This window comes from Sprattus sprattus, assembly GCF_963457725.1.
Source record: "Sprattus sprattus genome assembly, chromosome: 12".
Taxonomy (NCBI): Eukaryota; Metazoa; Chordata; class Actinopteri; order Clupeiformes; family Clupeidae; genus Sprattus; species Sprattus sprattus.
Genome location: NC_137910.1, coordinates 5,095,993 through 5,113,089, shown reverse-complemented (window position 1 = coordinate 5,113,089; position 17,097 = coordinate 5,095,993). Strand labels below are relative to the sequence as shown.

At 42.6% G+C, this 17,097-nt stretch overlaps 1 protein-coding gene across 2 annotated transcripts; it reads right to left on the bottom strand.

Moving 5' to 3' along the window:
• Positions 1–5,564: 5,564 nt before the first annotated feature.
• Positions 5,565–16,118, bottom strand: LOC308373334 (phytanoyl-CoA hydroxylase-interacting protein-like; the record flags this gene model as incomplete). Of its 2 annotated transcripts, none has more annotated exons than XM_080848790.1 (5): positions 5,565–6,102; positions 6,390–6,507; positions 6,735–6,909; positions 7,207–7,403; positions 16,013–16,118. In XM_080848790.1, 5 exons carry the CDS (start codon positions 16,116–16,118, stop codon positions 5,565–5,567), a joined length of 1,134 nt encoding a protein of 377 aa, XP_080704916.1. The 2 variants fall into 2 exon arrangements, with proteins under 2 accessions (XP_080704916.1, XP_080704917.1); XM_080848791.1 differs by having other exon boundaries at positions 7,207–7,400.
• Between the last annotated feature and the right edge of the window lie 979 nt (positions 16,119–17,097).

The window sequence follows — 17,097 nt, the reverse complement described above, 5'->3', positions numbered from 1 at the left end:
ATCGTCTGAATGAGTCATTTCTATGAAAAAAGGAGCAAAAATACATTGTGCTCATGTCATCACGTCTCACCTCTTTAAACAACTATTTTCAGTTTACCTTAAAAATGTCCAATACTCAGCAAAAAGAAGGCGTAAGAAGTAAGTGCAGAGTTCATTATAGGACTTGGTTCAAAGAAAATTGTGTAGGAGTTGTTGTTTTTATATGCAGGATGTGGTGAAATTCATGCATGAGTCTACATGAGCTTTAGGATAGCCAGCCGGCTTCTCAATCCACACTCTGTGAACGTAGGGAAATTAAAAAAAAATGCAATGAACCAGGACCAAGATACATACGTTTGACCCATCAACATCCCCACTTTGTAACAGATGTAAGATTTCTGAAGGAACACTTGCTAATACTCTTTGGTCTTGTACAAAGTTGTCATCTTACTGGTTTGATATTTTCCCATGCTTCTCTAAAGCCTTTAAGAAGATTTGAAACCAGATCCATTGGTTGCGATCTTAGGTGGGACAGGGGCTCTACTTTTGGCTAATACATATGAAGTTCAAGCTGTTTCTTTAGGTATGAATGTGGCAAAAAAAAAAATGATTCAGCTTGTGTGGAAAAGTGACTCAGCACCAAATTATGAAATGTGGCTAAGAGAAATGGGGAATGTACTTAGCCTTGAAAAGATCAGATATCACAACAATGATAAATTGAAATACTATAACAAGATCTGGGATCCTCTACTGTTGTACATAAAGGCAGTGGTGTCGTGGTCCCTGGAGAAGTGGGTATGCTCTTGTTTTTTTAAGCAGCCCATACAGCATAAATGCCCTGTTTTGAGAAGTGCATAACGCAATGCTGACTGAAGATTAAGCCTAACTTTCTGACAGTGGATGTGTTTTCATACAAAGTAGGCTACATGGCAGATGAGAGAACAAGAGCATATTGTCATTCAAATATGATGCAACCATGAAACCATGAAAAACAAACAAACAGACAAACAAAAAAGATAGACGGAACAGTCTTGTGTACACATGCACACCGGAAAGAAAATATGAAATCATTATGATTATTAGACTCTGTCTCACACACACACACACACACAAACACACACGCACGCACGCACGCACACGCACACACACGCACGCACGCACACGCACACACACACACACACACACACACACACAAGTGTTCACTGTGCTTCTGTAAACGTAATAAGACATCCAACGCTCTCTGGATGGTGACGTTAGTGTTTTGATGTTGTTTAGGCACTCTGAGATTCTTTGGAATGAAAAGTGCGTTAAAAATAAGATGAATTATTATTATATTATTATTATTTTATACAGTATCATACAATATAATTTGGGGCAAATGGGTCAGTCCTAATTAATGTATGTGGGTTACTGGTGCTCCATCATGTACTGTGCTTTCATCAACATTGGGAACCTTTTAAGTCCCATTAGACTATTAGGTCAGCACTTTAGACTGTAACATTGGTAAACCACATACAAATCTGTACAATTGTTGCAGGAATATCCCTGCACAGTTCTGTGCCATCTGGGAATCCATATGTTCCTGCATTGAAGGGTCATAGAAATGCCTGTATAGGTGGACTAATGCACAAAAGGGTAACAAAATTGGGAGGTGTGCCATCAGCCGGAATGACACCAAAACGCACCGTGTACCAGCGTAATTTTGGCGCCCTCTAGCGTGGGCAAGGACAGTAAAGGCAGGTAAAAATTCTGCTTTATTAAGCAGCTATTTAGTTTTCTGGTAAACTAAGCTGACAGAAACAACAATGTCACTCAGCAGTTATACAGCTTAACAAGGGTACATAGATGGAAACTAGTTTGTAACTTTAGCTGTAGGCTTACACAAATAATCACATCAACCATCAAATGTAAACTAGCGAACAAAATAACATATCCCTTTGTTTATAGTGGTGCTGTAGATTAGTCTCATGTAGGTGCTTTTGTCTGAGGAACAAGGCTGCAAATGGTCTGTGAAAAGTAGGCTATCTTTAATTGCCAGAACTGCTCAAGATTGATATCAGCAGTGAGGGTGTTGCCCAGTGACAGTATTACTAGGATACTGATATCAATTGTATTGATATCCAAGCACTCATTGACTGGTCTGTTTCAAACCTATAATCTAATTGGGTGCGTTATTCCTTTATTATTATTTATATGCAAGGTACTGACAGTTAAAGCCCACCACCTACAGGCAGACAGACACAGACATACTATACATACTAAGGCAGATACTGGTATACTCTCACGCACATTTTTAAAGAGCAAACCCATCACAAAACAGGTACACACCTGAAAGGTCTTTTAATAAACAGTCACATTTTGTGTTGATCAACACTGCGGTCAGATAAAGAAAAAGAAACATTAGTGAAACAGGAGAGAGGGCACAACAGCATGATGAACACGCAAATAATAAAAAAGGGAAGCTGAGAACGAGAGAAAAAAGGACAGAGAAAGATGGCTTCCCTGTATGCAATATGTCCACATATTGAGGTTAAAACTGCAATAGAACAGGTAGGATACTGTACAAAGCTCTCAGAGTAAGGCAGAAGAGGAGGGACTGTCTGTCTGGATTTGGGTGAAGCTTTTGTTCTCTGATGGAGAAGTGAAATGCCTAGGTGATAACAGCACAACTGGTTCAAACGCTTCAAAGCCAAACGGAGACTTCTAGAAGCCCTGCTAAATCAATTCAACACGCTGTTCACGATAGTACGATACTCTTAAAAGAAGGCCTCTTGGCAAACTTTAATGTGATAGAGTATCAACCTAGTTTCATAAGACATGACTTTAATAGCCTACAGTCTTTATACAACTAATTGAAAGAAGAATCTTCCACTAAAAATCAGATGACAATTGTAATATTTCATTGTGCCTACTATCAGAGGTCAAACTTCAGAAATGTCATCACTTTGTGTCTCATGAACACTTCACACACTTCAGTTTATAAAGCCATCTATAACTTCACTGACAACACACACATAATCACAGTGACGGTCAGAAACTGTCTAGCAGACTAAGGAAATATTCCCTTCTCACATGAATTGCATATGATTACTGATATTAGTTTAACGGGCACCTCTTGGCAGTTCAGTGGCTCTGCGTTAACAGAGTGTTACCAGCTGCATCTGGGGATACTCTATGTCTGCTTGTCACACAGACACCCAGGCTACTCACAGGCTCTTGTCCTTCTCTGAGATGGTGTCAATGCCAAGTACAATTCAACTGAAGAGGTTTCAAGAGTCTCTCATTGCTAAAATGGTTAATTAAAAGTGTATGCTCAGTCAAATTGCCTCGCCTTACCTTTTCTTCTTTCTAATTTAAACAGTGAAATTTGTTTGGTTCACAATAACGAATAGCCATAGTTGCTACACATCTACAGAAGAAAAGGAAAAAAGCCAATAGAGTTGCTGATTTCCACATAATTTCTTTACAAGGCTTAGTAGAAGGATATTTCTTTCAGTCATGATTTGAGATACAAATTTAATATTTTCAGTTTTCTCCAGCACGCTCTGTTTTCACATGTTGTCAAGACCGCTATTACATAGCATAACAAGTAATCTAATCACATGCAGTCATTTCAACACCATGTTTCATTTGAGAATATTGGATTTCATCATCTTAGAATGTGGAAGATAAAATGGATACCCCTAAAGACATTTCACTTTCCCCTGTGACCTCATCCACTGCAACCACAGCTGGAGGAAAACAAAATGTGACAGTGCACGACAGCCCTGGTCCAACCCCCGAGAAATGTACTAACCAATGAAGTAGTGCGCTAAACCATCCCCTGGTAATTAAGCCAGTGGAGAGAGCAAGACTCAAGACTTGGACGTACAGTAGGAACAGAAGAAGACAGGACACAGATGTCTCCATTTGGTTACAGTTCATGCTTTTTTTCCATCACATAACCCAGGACATGACGGCTTCTGTCTCCAAGAACGGACAAACAGGCCTTTCCCAGTGCTCAAAGTCGGCCGTTAGAGAAGCTTGATGTGACTGCTCTCACCGTGGCGTTTTTTGGGCGTGTGTCTCTGTGTTTTATCTGAGCCTTTGGGATAAAGCAGTGGTTCCCAAATGTGTGGGGAGGGTCCCCTTAGGGAGGGAGAGGGTTGGGAGGGTAAAAAATGGAACGAGAAGTCTTAACAACAAACTTCAGGTCAAATTTAGTTTGGCAGTGCTTACAGCAAAGAGGTGATAACTTACCTATTTGGAGATTAGTTTATAGCCTACTTTGCACGTATATAATACGGTCAGGGATACTATATGTTAGAAAGGACAGCTAGCCTAAGTATTAATACTGTACTGAAATAAAACTGTAAGGGCTGATCACCAAGTGAGAAGTTTAAAATGTTTAAATGTTTTAAACAAGAGCTCTGATCAAATAAAATAGAACAAATGTTTAACTGATCAAATATTTTAGTGAAAATGTTGAACTGCTCAAATGTAGACAATGAATTGAGTTTATGAAAAGTTATGCAACAGCTTTATCTGTTCTTTGTTGTTGTTTTTAAAGTTAAATGCGTAATAAGTATTCATTCATTTAAAGTAGTATGAGTCTCAATCTTTGCATCTTCGCACATTTATTTTCAATGTCAAAGGGGGGTCTGCCTTGAAAAGTTTTGGAACCACTGTGTTACTCATGACCCTGCACCACTCAGGATATAAAAACTACCACTAGGGGGACACAAAGAGTCAACACAGACAAAGAGGCTATGCAGAGAGAATTGACTAAACAAACTCATTCAGTATGAACAAGCAGCAACACTGCCTTACTTCCCCACACAAAAAAAACAGGCGCGCGCACACACACACACACACACACACACACACACACACACACACACACACACACACACACACAGAGACACATATACACAGACGGACCAGTAAATACAGAGGAATGAAAACACTAACATATCAGTCCACTCTAAAACGGAAGAGAAAACAAAGCAGGCTAGAAGTGCAGGGAGCTGCATTTTGATTTCCAAAATAAAACAATAATATTAACACAGTCAGCGGCCAGGATAAACATAAAGGGTATCAAGAGATCTGTTTAAAGGGGTGGTTGTGGCTCTCTGTCAACCATTGAACCATGTTCCCAGAATTCCTGGGACAAATGGGGTTGGGGCTGAGGGGATATCTTACAGGAGCCATTTTGGTTTAAGTTTCCCAGTGGGGTTTACAGGTGAAAGACAGGTGGGCTTTTCTTTTTTTTGTTCTACAACAGGAGAGGGGATTGCATGTTCAGCTTTTTACACGTATATTTTAAGACCTGTTCAGGGTGTAAGTTCCAATGCAGACATTGAAATTGTGTAGACATTCCACACGGACGACTTGAACAACGTTACACAAGAGTTGAGGGAGATCAGTTGGCATTTTCGATGCAAGAACGGTCAACATGGACGCTGCTGGACCCATCTTTTGCAGCCAACACTAATGTCTGAGTTTATAAGGGCATAGGATCAAGAATGAAGGTTTTGAAAACCACTGAAGTTTAGCTTTAGCCAAGTGTTAGCGGAGTTAGCTTAGCATTAGCTTTAGCGTTAGCATTAACGCCCCACGCTGATGTTGCACGTCTTGCAGCTGGGGTCCTTCTTGGCGTTGACGGTCGACATGCTCATGAGCTGGTGTCCGCTGATCTCGGCCACAGTCCCCTGAGCCAGCTCCACAGGGTCAGTGTAGATGACCTCCAGGATCACGTCCTGGGCGTGGCGGAACTCCAGCTGCCCGTCCTCCGTCGCCACGCACGTCAGGAAGCGGTTGTCCGCCACGTCCAGCTCCTGCAGCCGGTCTTGGCAGAAGACGTCGCCGGGCGACCCTCTGGGTGCGACGACCAGGATGACATAGTGGTAGGCCGTGTACATGCAGTAGAAGTCGCCGAAGTAAAGGCGGGTGTGCGGGCCGAACAGGGTCTGGGCGGGCACCGTGAAGCGCACGCGGCCGTAAGGGGAGTCCTGGGCGGGCTGACCCGTGTTGAACTCCGTGTTGCAGCTGAAGCAGATCCCTTCCAGCTTGCCACTGATGGGAGAGCCGTGGCTGCCGCTGTTGTCCTTCACATATGGGAGCATACGACTCCCATCTACCTCTCTGATGGGGGGAAAACAACACAGGTACATTGAGAATGGGAGCATACGACTCCCATCTACCTCTCTGGTGATGTAAAACAACACAGGTACATTGAGAATGGGTAAAGAAATGATATCAGCAAACTGAGATTTGGGACCTAAGTAACACTATTTTATTTTTTTCACTATAACATTGATGTAGAAAAATACTGTTTATATAGAGTCATACAAATCAATATTGAGTTACACACTGTTTTGATTCAGATGAGTCGTTGTACTCTTATCTTAAATGGGCTGAGCTTAACATACTTGACGTGGTCGAAGTACTCTTTGTGTTGATTCCTGTAGAACACTGAGAATTTGAGCATTCTTCCAGCAATGACCTCCGCTTTCTGTAGCAGCTGAGTCAGATGCACTGGTGAATAATCTAGAAAACAAAAAGTATTGCAATTGATTTAGTGAATTCATTGAATGTGTTTTCATGTGTGTCTGTGGGCGCATGTGTATGTATGTATGAATGTGTGTGTGTGTGTGTGTGTGTGTGTGTGTGTGTGTGTGTGTCTGTGTGTGTGTCTTTGTTTCTGTGTGTGTGTGTGTGTGTGTGTGTGTGTCTTTGTGTCTGTGTGCATGTAGATGTTTGTCAGTGTTTCTGACCAGCAGTGCAGAACTCAATGATGTCACTCCACTCCGAAACAGCATAATCCCCATCACTCTGTTTGGAGGCTGTCTGCACGGCAACCGTGTACTCCGTCCGCGGGCTCAGGAACCAATGGCCTCGCACTGTCATTGGCAACGGCACTGCCTTAGCAACCAGTTTGGTGGGGACGTCCTAAAGAGGGAGGGATAGCTTGCTCAGGGTGGGTATATTAAATGCCATGGAAAACTATCAGAGCTGAAAAATATATACAACCACCACAACCTCAAATTACATTAGAAGAAAAAATGGAAACAAGTTCTTCTTTGTCTGTCCCTTGCAAATAATGACAGAATATAAGCCCTAAGCCTAGAGGTACTCACAACTGCTCAATTCACAACAGTGTCTCTCCACTTAAACTATTACAGTTACTATTTATTTTCAAAGAGAAGTGGCCGACATGCAATTCCTTGGGTGATTCTACTTCTGTACCTTGTGTTTGAACTTATTGGAGTTCTTGTTCTCTTTTTTGTTCAGGTCTATGAAGTAATGTGTTATTTTGTCCTTGGCCCGAGGGTCCATGTCCCAGCAGATCTTGAAGGAGTCGCACGTGATGTTGCTGATCTTAATGCTGCTGGGAACGGGGAGCTCCTCCACCTCTACCATAGCACTCGCCTCAGGCTTCACTCCTGTTTAAAATCAAAGACAGGAAAGATTTTTTGATGGTGCATAGGCATTGCCTTTGGAGAGAAAAAAAAACCCTGCAAAGCTCATGTTTTTCACACGAGATGGCAAGCAACAGACATTGCTCTCGGGATTGATAGTGGGAAACAAAAAATTGTTCCAGAACGTTGGGGAGTGTTTATCTCCAGTCTCTCCCACTTCCTCTCATGACGTCCACCATCAAACAGATGAAATATACAGTACCAGTCAAAAGTTTGGACACACTTTCTCATTTTTTGAGAAGTTTTTTCTTTACTTTTATTATTTTCTTCATGGTAGATAACATTCCATATGTGTTCTTTCGTAGTTAAAATGTCTTCAGCATTAATCTACAAAGTAGAAAATAATAAAAGTAAAGAAAAAACTTCTCAAAAAACGAGAAGGTGTGTCCAAACTTTTGACTGGTACTGTATGTGCCATGGATTGTGCAACATATTGTTCGAAACAGATAAGTGATAATGAATTGATAATGAATTGAATGTGAAAACCGCCAGAACTCCGTTACATCTCTACTAGAGGGAACGAGCTAAACCCCCAAAACAGCCTTTCACGAATACAGCAAATTCACACATAGTAGGACACACACAGGACACTTGAGAACAAAGGGAACTTCTTGGTCTCCAGCGCATGAAAAGGGCCTCACTGGCTGAGCAACAAAGCCAGCTCTGTGCTGGGGCAGGAGCGCAGAACCGAGGAGAGAGGGAAATTTCCGGAACAATGTGCAGCAGGTCAGTGACCACTGGGGGGAGGGGGTGGGGAGGTGGGAGCAGCAGCCCATGGAGCCTCGTTTTTGTGTGTGTGTGTGTGTGTGTGTACACTGTATATGTGTGTGTTCTGTAGGATGGCGTTCAGTGATTTCCTGCGCGAGTTCAACCGTCTGGAGATCTGCAACCTGACAGCGGACACCCTGCAGCCCATGGAGACTCGTTTTCAAGTCCGGTGTCAAACTATTCTATTGATGGAGATCAGGCCCTCTCACCATGCAGGTCTGAGGGCACTGTTTACTAAACATCACTGTTCGGTGCAGTTCCTCCCTCAGGGTGTACACACAAGCACACCTCAGAGAGGCTACGGCTAAAGCTACAGCGCAGCAACACTGATGCCATTACAATAACAGAGCAGGACAAACACACACACAGACACACACAGACACACACACACACACACACACACACACACACACACACACACACACACACACACACACACACACACACACACACACACACACACACACACACACACACACACACACACAGAGCAGGACAAACAGCGAGGTCACTACAGGGACAGACTAGTACACGTGAGAGAGAACAGTAGTATGTTTTGGAAGTTGAGGGCTTATAAACACCTGCATACACACACACACACACACACACACACACACACACACAGACACACACAGACACACAGACACACGCACACACACACCGACTCTCACAGTGCATAAACACATGCGCACACACACACACACACACACACACACACACACACACACACACACACACACAAAGCTGACTAAATCTCTCATCATGGCGGTCTGATCCCTGCGGTGTGCATTATTTGGTATGTGTTTACTGTACAGCTCAGAACTGCTCACCATAATCTGTCTGGGTGTGCACACTCACTTCGGAGTAAAAGGAACAACACAGTAATCCTCCTTTTACACAGAAGAGTAACACTGAAATAACAATACATATACACTCTCCAATTAATACAATGATTATGTATGAAATGTCTCAAAAAAGATAATACATACTGTAAATATTATTAAGCCGTCTTTGCAAATTAAAAATATTTTCTGTCTTAGTTCTGTTAATTGTCCACAGTGAAGTACACATAATTCTTAACCAGTACTTTTAAAATGATGAAATATAATATCATAGTTATTATACATATTATAGATGATGTTTCATTAAGCATTTCCAAGTTGCTCATTAGGATATTGTAGTCTTAAACCCTGCATTTTGGGTCTTACAAGTCTATTCACTGAAATCTATGCTTTCTAGAGTAACAGTCAAGCTAAGGCTAGCCCTGGATTAAGCCAGTTTAATGCAGGAAACACCCATGAGCATTAGAGTGGAACTACATTCACACACACACACACACACACACACACACACACACACACACACACACACACACACACACACACATTCCACAGCCACTGATCTAAGGATCAGTATACAGCTCGCTAACAGGCAAGAGTGCCAGGTAGGGCTGCTGCAGTATTAGGCTGCCAATCCCTCTTTGTATGCCAGCCAGGCCTCATACTGGCAGAGGATGGCTCTACTGAACTATACAGTGGAGATGCCGATCATGACAGGCTCGTGGGGGCGCTGGATGAAAGACACAGATGGTGTGAGGCATGTTAACAGTTTTGCAAATGATTCAGTAACTCAAAGTCAACAAGCTGTGTCACTTGTTCAATTCAATTGTTTTGATCACCAGATTCTTAGGTCCTTCAGATTGGATTTCTGCAGTTTAATTCTAGGATCTGCAAAATGAGGTACTTTTTTATTGATGGACACAGTCCTGCAGTATTATCCTGGCGGCGATTTCATTTATAATCTTTATCATTCAATAAAATGTCACCTTTGTACCTTTTGTTAATTTGGCTCAGAGTGACCTGCTATTACCATTTTCTCACTCCATAAAGTAGTGTGTCAAGATAATACTGATTCTTTACTAAAGCAACTAAATACATTAGGCGTAGTATAAGTCTAAAATATAAGTCTTTTTATAGAGTCCATTTTCATAGAGGGGCCTTATATTCATATTTTTATTGTGCACAAAATGTGTTTCTGCAACAGAGTTACATGTGTGTGTGTGTGTGTGTGTGTGTATTTATGTGAGAGAAAAAGAGAAAGGGGGAAATAAGGAGAGAGAGAGAAAAAGGCAGGCAAATTCCCATTAATCATCTGTAGGCCGTCTGCCAAAAGGGTTGACTCTACTTCACTTCCTTAAAGGCTCCTTCGGGATTGGTCTCTCCTCTGTGCTTCATCATATCAGAGACAGCTGCAAAAACACATCTTCTAAACAGACTCACCCAACAGTACATATTTTACCTGACTCTGAAAAAAAGCGTCAAAGCCGACTAAAAAATACAGTGTGCAAGTAATTACCGTGAAAATACAGTTCAGAGACACACCAGACAAGTAGGGACACATAATAATACAAAGATCAATAAACAGCAAACAAACAGAATGAACCTTCATACCTACACACCAAGAACAGCCCCATGATCATTACTTCATTATACCCTGGTACCACACACAGACACACACACACACACACACACACACACACACACACACATACACACACACAAACATACACACACATACACCAGGACAAAGACCATATTCCCAGTCCATAGGCTAAGCCAACCCCAGTGTTTGACAAACTGAGAGATCAAAAGGATTTATTCCCTGACTGTTGCACAAGGACACAGAAGTCGATCTGTAGGCTACTTACACACCAGAAAACAGCTATATAACAAACAAATGCATGGGGAATTTCCCTGTCCAAAGGACCTGACCCCACAGAAATCCACTGAAACCAGTCAGGTGACACCAAACTCTAAGTCATTGTTGGCTTTCATAGCTCTTCAGACTTCACACCTCACATCTGCCTATCAATCTCTGTCATGCAAAGCCCTGATTCCTTCCATTAGGAGTAGTTGGGGTTTCAGTGTCTCATAAAGGACATCCAGCCTTACGGAGCTGGAATTGTGAACTTTTATTAGCAAGAGTGCACAAGTCAGCATTCCAAAGCTTCCAAATTTACTGATTTCCTTAAGGTTTGGAGTGACACAACCAATAAACTTCTAAGCCGATGCCCATAGAGAGTAAAGAGAGGGACAGGACAGACTGCTCTTCTCGGCTGACACAGGGAGAAAACAACATTTTCTACACCCTTAGGAATCATCTTGACAGGTTCCATAGGGTGTGAATGAAAAGGAAGATATGTTTGCACCTGTTTCAGCAAAACCATACCATTGAGAAAACAGAGCCTCAGTAAACACTTAAATAAGCTGGGGAAAAAAAAACATGTTTTACATATGAGGAAGTAAAACACTACTTCACAGACAAATATACCTCCATTTTGAAAGACTCTTACACTGTATATGCCCTTTCTCTAAAGCCTTCTGCAGGCCATAAAAGCTGATTTTGTTTGCCCTTTCAGTCTTGCTGTATTCTTTCTGCTCTTTATATGATAAACTTGATAAAGCTGTGATAAAAGTTGAGACACAGCAAAACCAGTTCTCTGCACTCCTGTGTGGCACTAGGCTAATCTGGGAAGCTATGCCCTGCATTCTTTATTTTGCTTCAAGCCATTGGCTTAGCCTGGTTTAGTGCTCATTTAATAAGCTTCCCCTACTAACACACACACACGCACGCACGCACGCACACACACACACACACATACAATCACACTTGGATTATGCAGTCATCCAGAGACTTTTGTACTTTCTGTACAATACGAGGAGTCGAGTTGAAAGGTGTACAGAGAAAATATTCTTAAGGTTATACAGAAATACATTTTGCGCACAAATAAAAAATACGGAGACAAAGCTTTGCCAGAGTATTTAGTACTGGAAAGAAAGCCATGGCCTTTAGCAGAAAACTTCACATGAATTTTGAAATGAGTGTAGAAATAAAACTGCCATTCCAAGAAAAAGGCCATTCCAAGACCTTGCTATGCTGCTAAATAAATCACTGGATAATTAATAATATCAATTACATTGCATTTCTAAATAACAATACAGGGTATTTCATGCATAAATATAAAGATAGAACATAAATATTTATTTCATAATAAATATAAAGATAGAACATAAATACAGAGAAAATACATTTGTAATCATGTATCCTCTCTTAAACAGAGAGCAGGCAGTCCTTCTGTTTTAGAGGTCCATCATGTGTAAAGCAGTCCGTGCCTTGTGGGGAATATATTATACAGGCATCCTCTGCCATTAATGGAAACTCCAACGAGTTGGGCTAATATATGCTAATGCTAAGACAGTGACTCAACACTTCTTTGGCAAGAGGAGGGTGTTTTTTATCAGCCTCACACTGGGAGCTTTCAAGTCTGAATTAATTTGTGAGAGAGCATGGCTATATTTGTACAGAGTCTCTACACTTGTCTTTTTCTGTCTGCACTCGTTTTCACTTAGTATGCTTTTCCCTTGTTAAGTGCATGTTCAAGTCATGCTCGGATTCGGCACTGCTGTATCGCATTAATGATGCTATGCTTAAACAGAAGAAGACAACAAGAGATTGTGTATGTGTGCATGTGCGTGTGTGTGTGCACGTGTGTGTGTGTGTGTGTGTGTGTGTGTGTGCGTGTGTGTGTGCACGTGTGTGTGTGTGTGTATGTGTGCGCGTGTGTGTGTCTATTAGTCATTTCCACAGTGACATGCTCATACTGTGCCTTCATTTCTAATGCACAGCATGGCTCAGCTGTCTAACTGAGAGGCACTAAAGCAAGCTGTTTTATAAAGCATGATCTAACATCTAGACTGGTGTACTGTGGTGGTGTGTGTGTGTGTGTGTGTGGGTGTGTGGTGTGTGTGTGTGTGTGTGTCTGTGAAACAACAGGAAAGCATTTCTCCAGGATGACATTATGGCCTAGCATTAGCAGATTGGTGCTGGGCTAACCACTTCTATATTGCATTCCTTATGGCTCAAATGACCCCCAAAATGTGTCATTTTCTGGAATGGTTTGAGCCCATCTGTGTATGAAATGTTATTCACTGCCAACAGACCTACACCATCACAGCGTCATTCGGACTCTGATTTGTAGAGGCTTTAATGGCCTTCCTGTGTTCTCCCATCATAGGTCGATGGACTGTATCTACACAGCACTTTTCATCTCTCAGAGTACTCATAGTCCTTCACACTTCACACACACACACACACACACACACACACACACACACACACACACACACACACACACACACACACACACATCTACATATCCAGCTGTTGTTAAAACCCTATTGCCTGCCATCATCATTAAAGTAATGATTTTCACAAATAGGATTCAAATTCTTCTTACAGCCAATGAAATCCCCTCAGGATAGCCTACCTGGCTTATGGGCCAGATGAGACAAATGTGAGATGGGAAATGTAGTCCCTATGCATCAGAATTAGCTGCATTTTGTGTCCTTTTGTGTATTTACTGGGCTTTCCTTTAAAATGTAAGATATAGCTGCCTGTGTCTGTGTGTATGACAAACCAAATTGGTGCCCACACCGCTTGGTGAAAGATGTCTGATTTGTCACCCACCTCAAAATCTCTAGGGACAGTTTACCTGGACAGGACCTCATAAAGCTCGAAGACCAACTGCCTGAGCAGCAAAAACAACGGGGGCATTTGGGTCAGCAAGAACCTCTCCTTTAATGGCTCATTGTACAACTCAAATGGCCCCCAACTTGAATGATGTACCTTTTAAACGAGGACCCTACTCCTCCACTTAAAATAGCTAGCATTTCAGATAAAAATACCACTGTGAATATATTGGTAATGTTCAGGTTAATATGTCCTGTACTCACACTCAGATTCACCATCAATCATCTGTATTTTCCTCTGTCACTAATGTTACCCGACCACACACACACACACACACACACACACACACACACACACAAGTGCTGGAGTCTGGCTGCTGCCTACCTGCATTTACATACACTGCCAGCCTTCATCTGCAGACACACTTGCATGGGGGCTCCCACAACACTGGACGAATGGGGCTGAGGTCAATAAACCCCAAATGGACTGAAAGGTTAAACCATCCAATACCCGCTTCATGGCTGGGAGATAAATGCACTGTCATGGTTTGGTAAGCGAGCCGAACAATGGCTGCACAGCACAGAAGGAACCAGGGAGATAAGGACAGAGCCCTACAATTACAGAACAGAACCAAATAGATCGTCTAACAACACGGACGGACGTCTTGAGAATAGACACTTCTCTCTTAATGGCTTTGTGGTGACAGCCTCACACAGGCATGTACAGTGCTGCGTAATTAAAAAGAGATTGGTTGGGAGTGAGTGTGTGTGTGTGTGTGTGTGTATCATACATGAAGTGTTCTTTTCACAATGAGGTGGGTTAGGCCAGAGTCCGTCTGTTCCCTCACCCACTCCCAGGAGAGAAGAGCTCTCTCAGGCAGCACAGCTGTGCAGAGGAGAGCAGGGTGGGGACACAGTGTGCTCGCCTTACTGTTTAGCCGCTTTCTCCTAGTGAATCTTAGGGGAGACAGTGATTACAGTCGTGACGGTAACAATATTGCAGTATTGATTATCTCAACGAAAGATTTGGCAAAGCAAGCATGAATCTGACCGTGTTTGCCAGAGCCAGTATTGCAGTATCAGTTTCAGAGGCTAGAGTATATTTAATCACAAGGTCATTCCATGTCATAAGGCTTGGACAGGCAGATCTCTCCAAACTGATCTTTTAGGCACAGCACGAGAACACAGACTACAAAAACATTATTTTAAAACGATGAACAATCATATTGGCTACACTCCAAAACTGCTCAACATGAAAAAATAAAATTGAGACATCCCGATTAAACACTTCTATTAAGACTTCACCCATAGTAGGTTTACTAAGAGAGCTGGGTGTGCATGTGTTGGGGTTTCTTCCTTTTCACAAAATTGTATATTTTAAATCATCTGACAGCATGTGTAGTAAAGTCACCAGGGATACCAAAGCAGCTTACCAAATGCAATTACAAACAGCTCTACTGAATGGAAACGACGAGAACGTATAGATCACGTTTTGTCTCTGCTATACGTTTAGCCAAGCTGTTCGTGATAGCCCACAGTACAGTCTTTTGCGCTATTTTGCTGTTGGCGGAGTAAACTTGAATTCAGCATCGAGCTACATGACTCAAAACCTTACTATAGTGATTCTACTGAGTCATCATTGCTCGTGTTCTTTATAGCCCACATGCCTACGTAGCATTGCTTGCACACTGCGATTTGTAGATGCTCGTTGCCGATCGCTCACTAAAGCAATGTCAGCGTTCCATTGCAATTCATCAGATTAGAAACCCTAATGTTTCGTCAGGTCGTGTGGGTTATTTGTTTTCGGGCTGGCTTTAGAGATCAACATTGATCTTTGATTGCTGTGGCCTTTTCTCGATTAAAAACGAAACGACAGCCTTTGACTACACCGGCAGTGTCCATGGTACTGAAACAGCAAGAAGGCACGGGGGAGGGGCCGTTACAGGTGGCGACTCCTGCACATCTGCAAAAGGCATTAATTAAAGTTCACGGGTGGTATTGAGAGAATGTTTCCACAGATTCATCGGATATTAAAAATAAAGAGAGGAGATGCAGCTCCAAGAATGATTTGCAATGACCTTTACGCCATCCCCACAGAATGTAACATTGGACAAAAAAAAAAAAAAAACCCGCCAGGCTTTTCACATTTGACATGCTTAAAACACATGAATCTGAAGACACATATCGAAAGCCTATGTAACCTCCTTGGGGAAAGCGATGGTCATTTGCCAATGATAGAAAAAAAGGGGTGAAGCAATGGGAGAATGTCAGTCTTACCGTCTCTCTCGCAAAGCTCCAAGTTTTCCAAGCTGAGGTTGTTAACCATGGCCTCGCATGGACTCATCGGGCTTGTGATGCTGTGGCCCAGACTGGGGACCTCCATGTCGCCGGCGTTGGAGCAGCAGATTTTATTGATGCGACTGCGAGCGGGTGAGTTCTACCGCAGATCTAGCTTTCGCAGTGGAAAAGACGTTGTCGGGTCTTCAGCCGTCTCCCTCGCTCTCTCTCTCTGCCCTCTCTCTCTCTCTCTCTCTCTCTCTCGGGTGGTGTGGCGTCAGCGAATCGTCACACGCGCTGCGCGGCTTGGGCGGTTTTGCGGCGACCGGAAAGCCATGTTATGATGGGGGCGTGAAACAGCCTAGCCACTTACCTCTCCCTCTGGGATCTTCACATAGTCTGGTGGCATCCAACTGGCTTGCTCTCAAGAAAGCTACAAGTGTTTTGGTTCACAAGTCGCAGGACGGCGAAGAACGAATAACTGAGGGGTAGAAAATGACCAAGCATTCACCGGCACGTTATATAATAGGATTACTGGTGCCCGCCTCCATGTAAATCTAAGCCTGAAACTATAACATAGCAACCACAGCCATTCTGCATTTCGTTTTTGCTGACGTCATCATCAACGACCACATGAAAGCTCCTGTGCATGTCCTTATTTGGTACCCAAACAGCCTTGCGCCAAAGCGCAGGTGCGGGTCGGTGGTGCGCCTGCAGTGCTTTAAAGATAATAACGCAATTTATTATTTCTACCCTCTGCAAGCTAGCAACGACTTTGACTTTATCGTCGTAGAAAGCCCTGAGAAACGTCTATAATGTAAAACAGAGATGGAAACAAATATTCGTTCTGGAAGGAGCCTGGTTGCGGTTTCTGATGACACGAAGTTCCGAATGTGACCAGCCTATATGTGTTAGCCTATGTGCCCTGAGCAACAGCCTAATCCTCAACAGACCGCCTCCCCGTAAACTGCGTTCAGAGGGTCATCATAATCCACAGCTGCCACATGTGTGTCACCATAGAAAGCGCACATAATCATCTCAGCAGGAGTAATGCCAACATCACATCTACAGTGAAAAGAAATAAA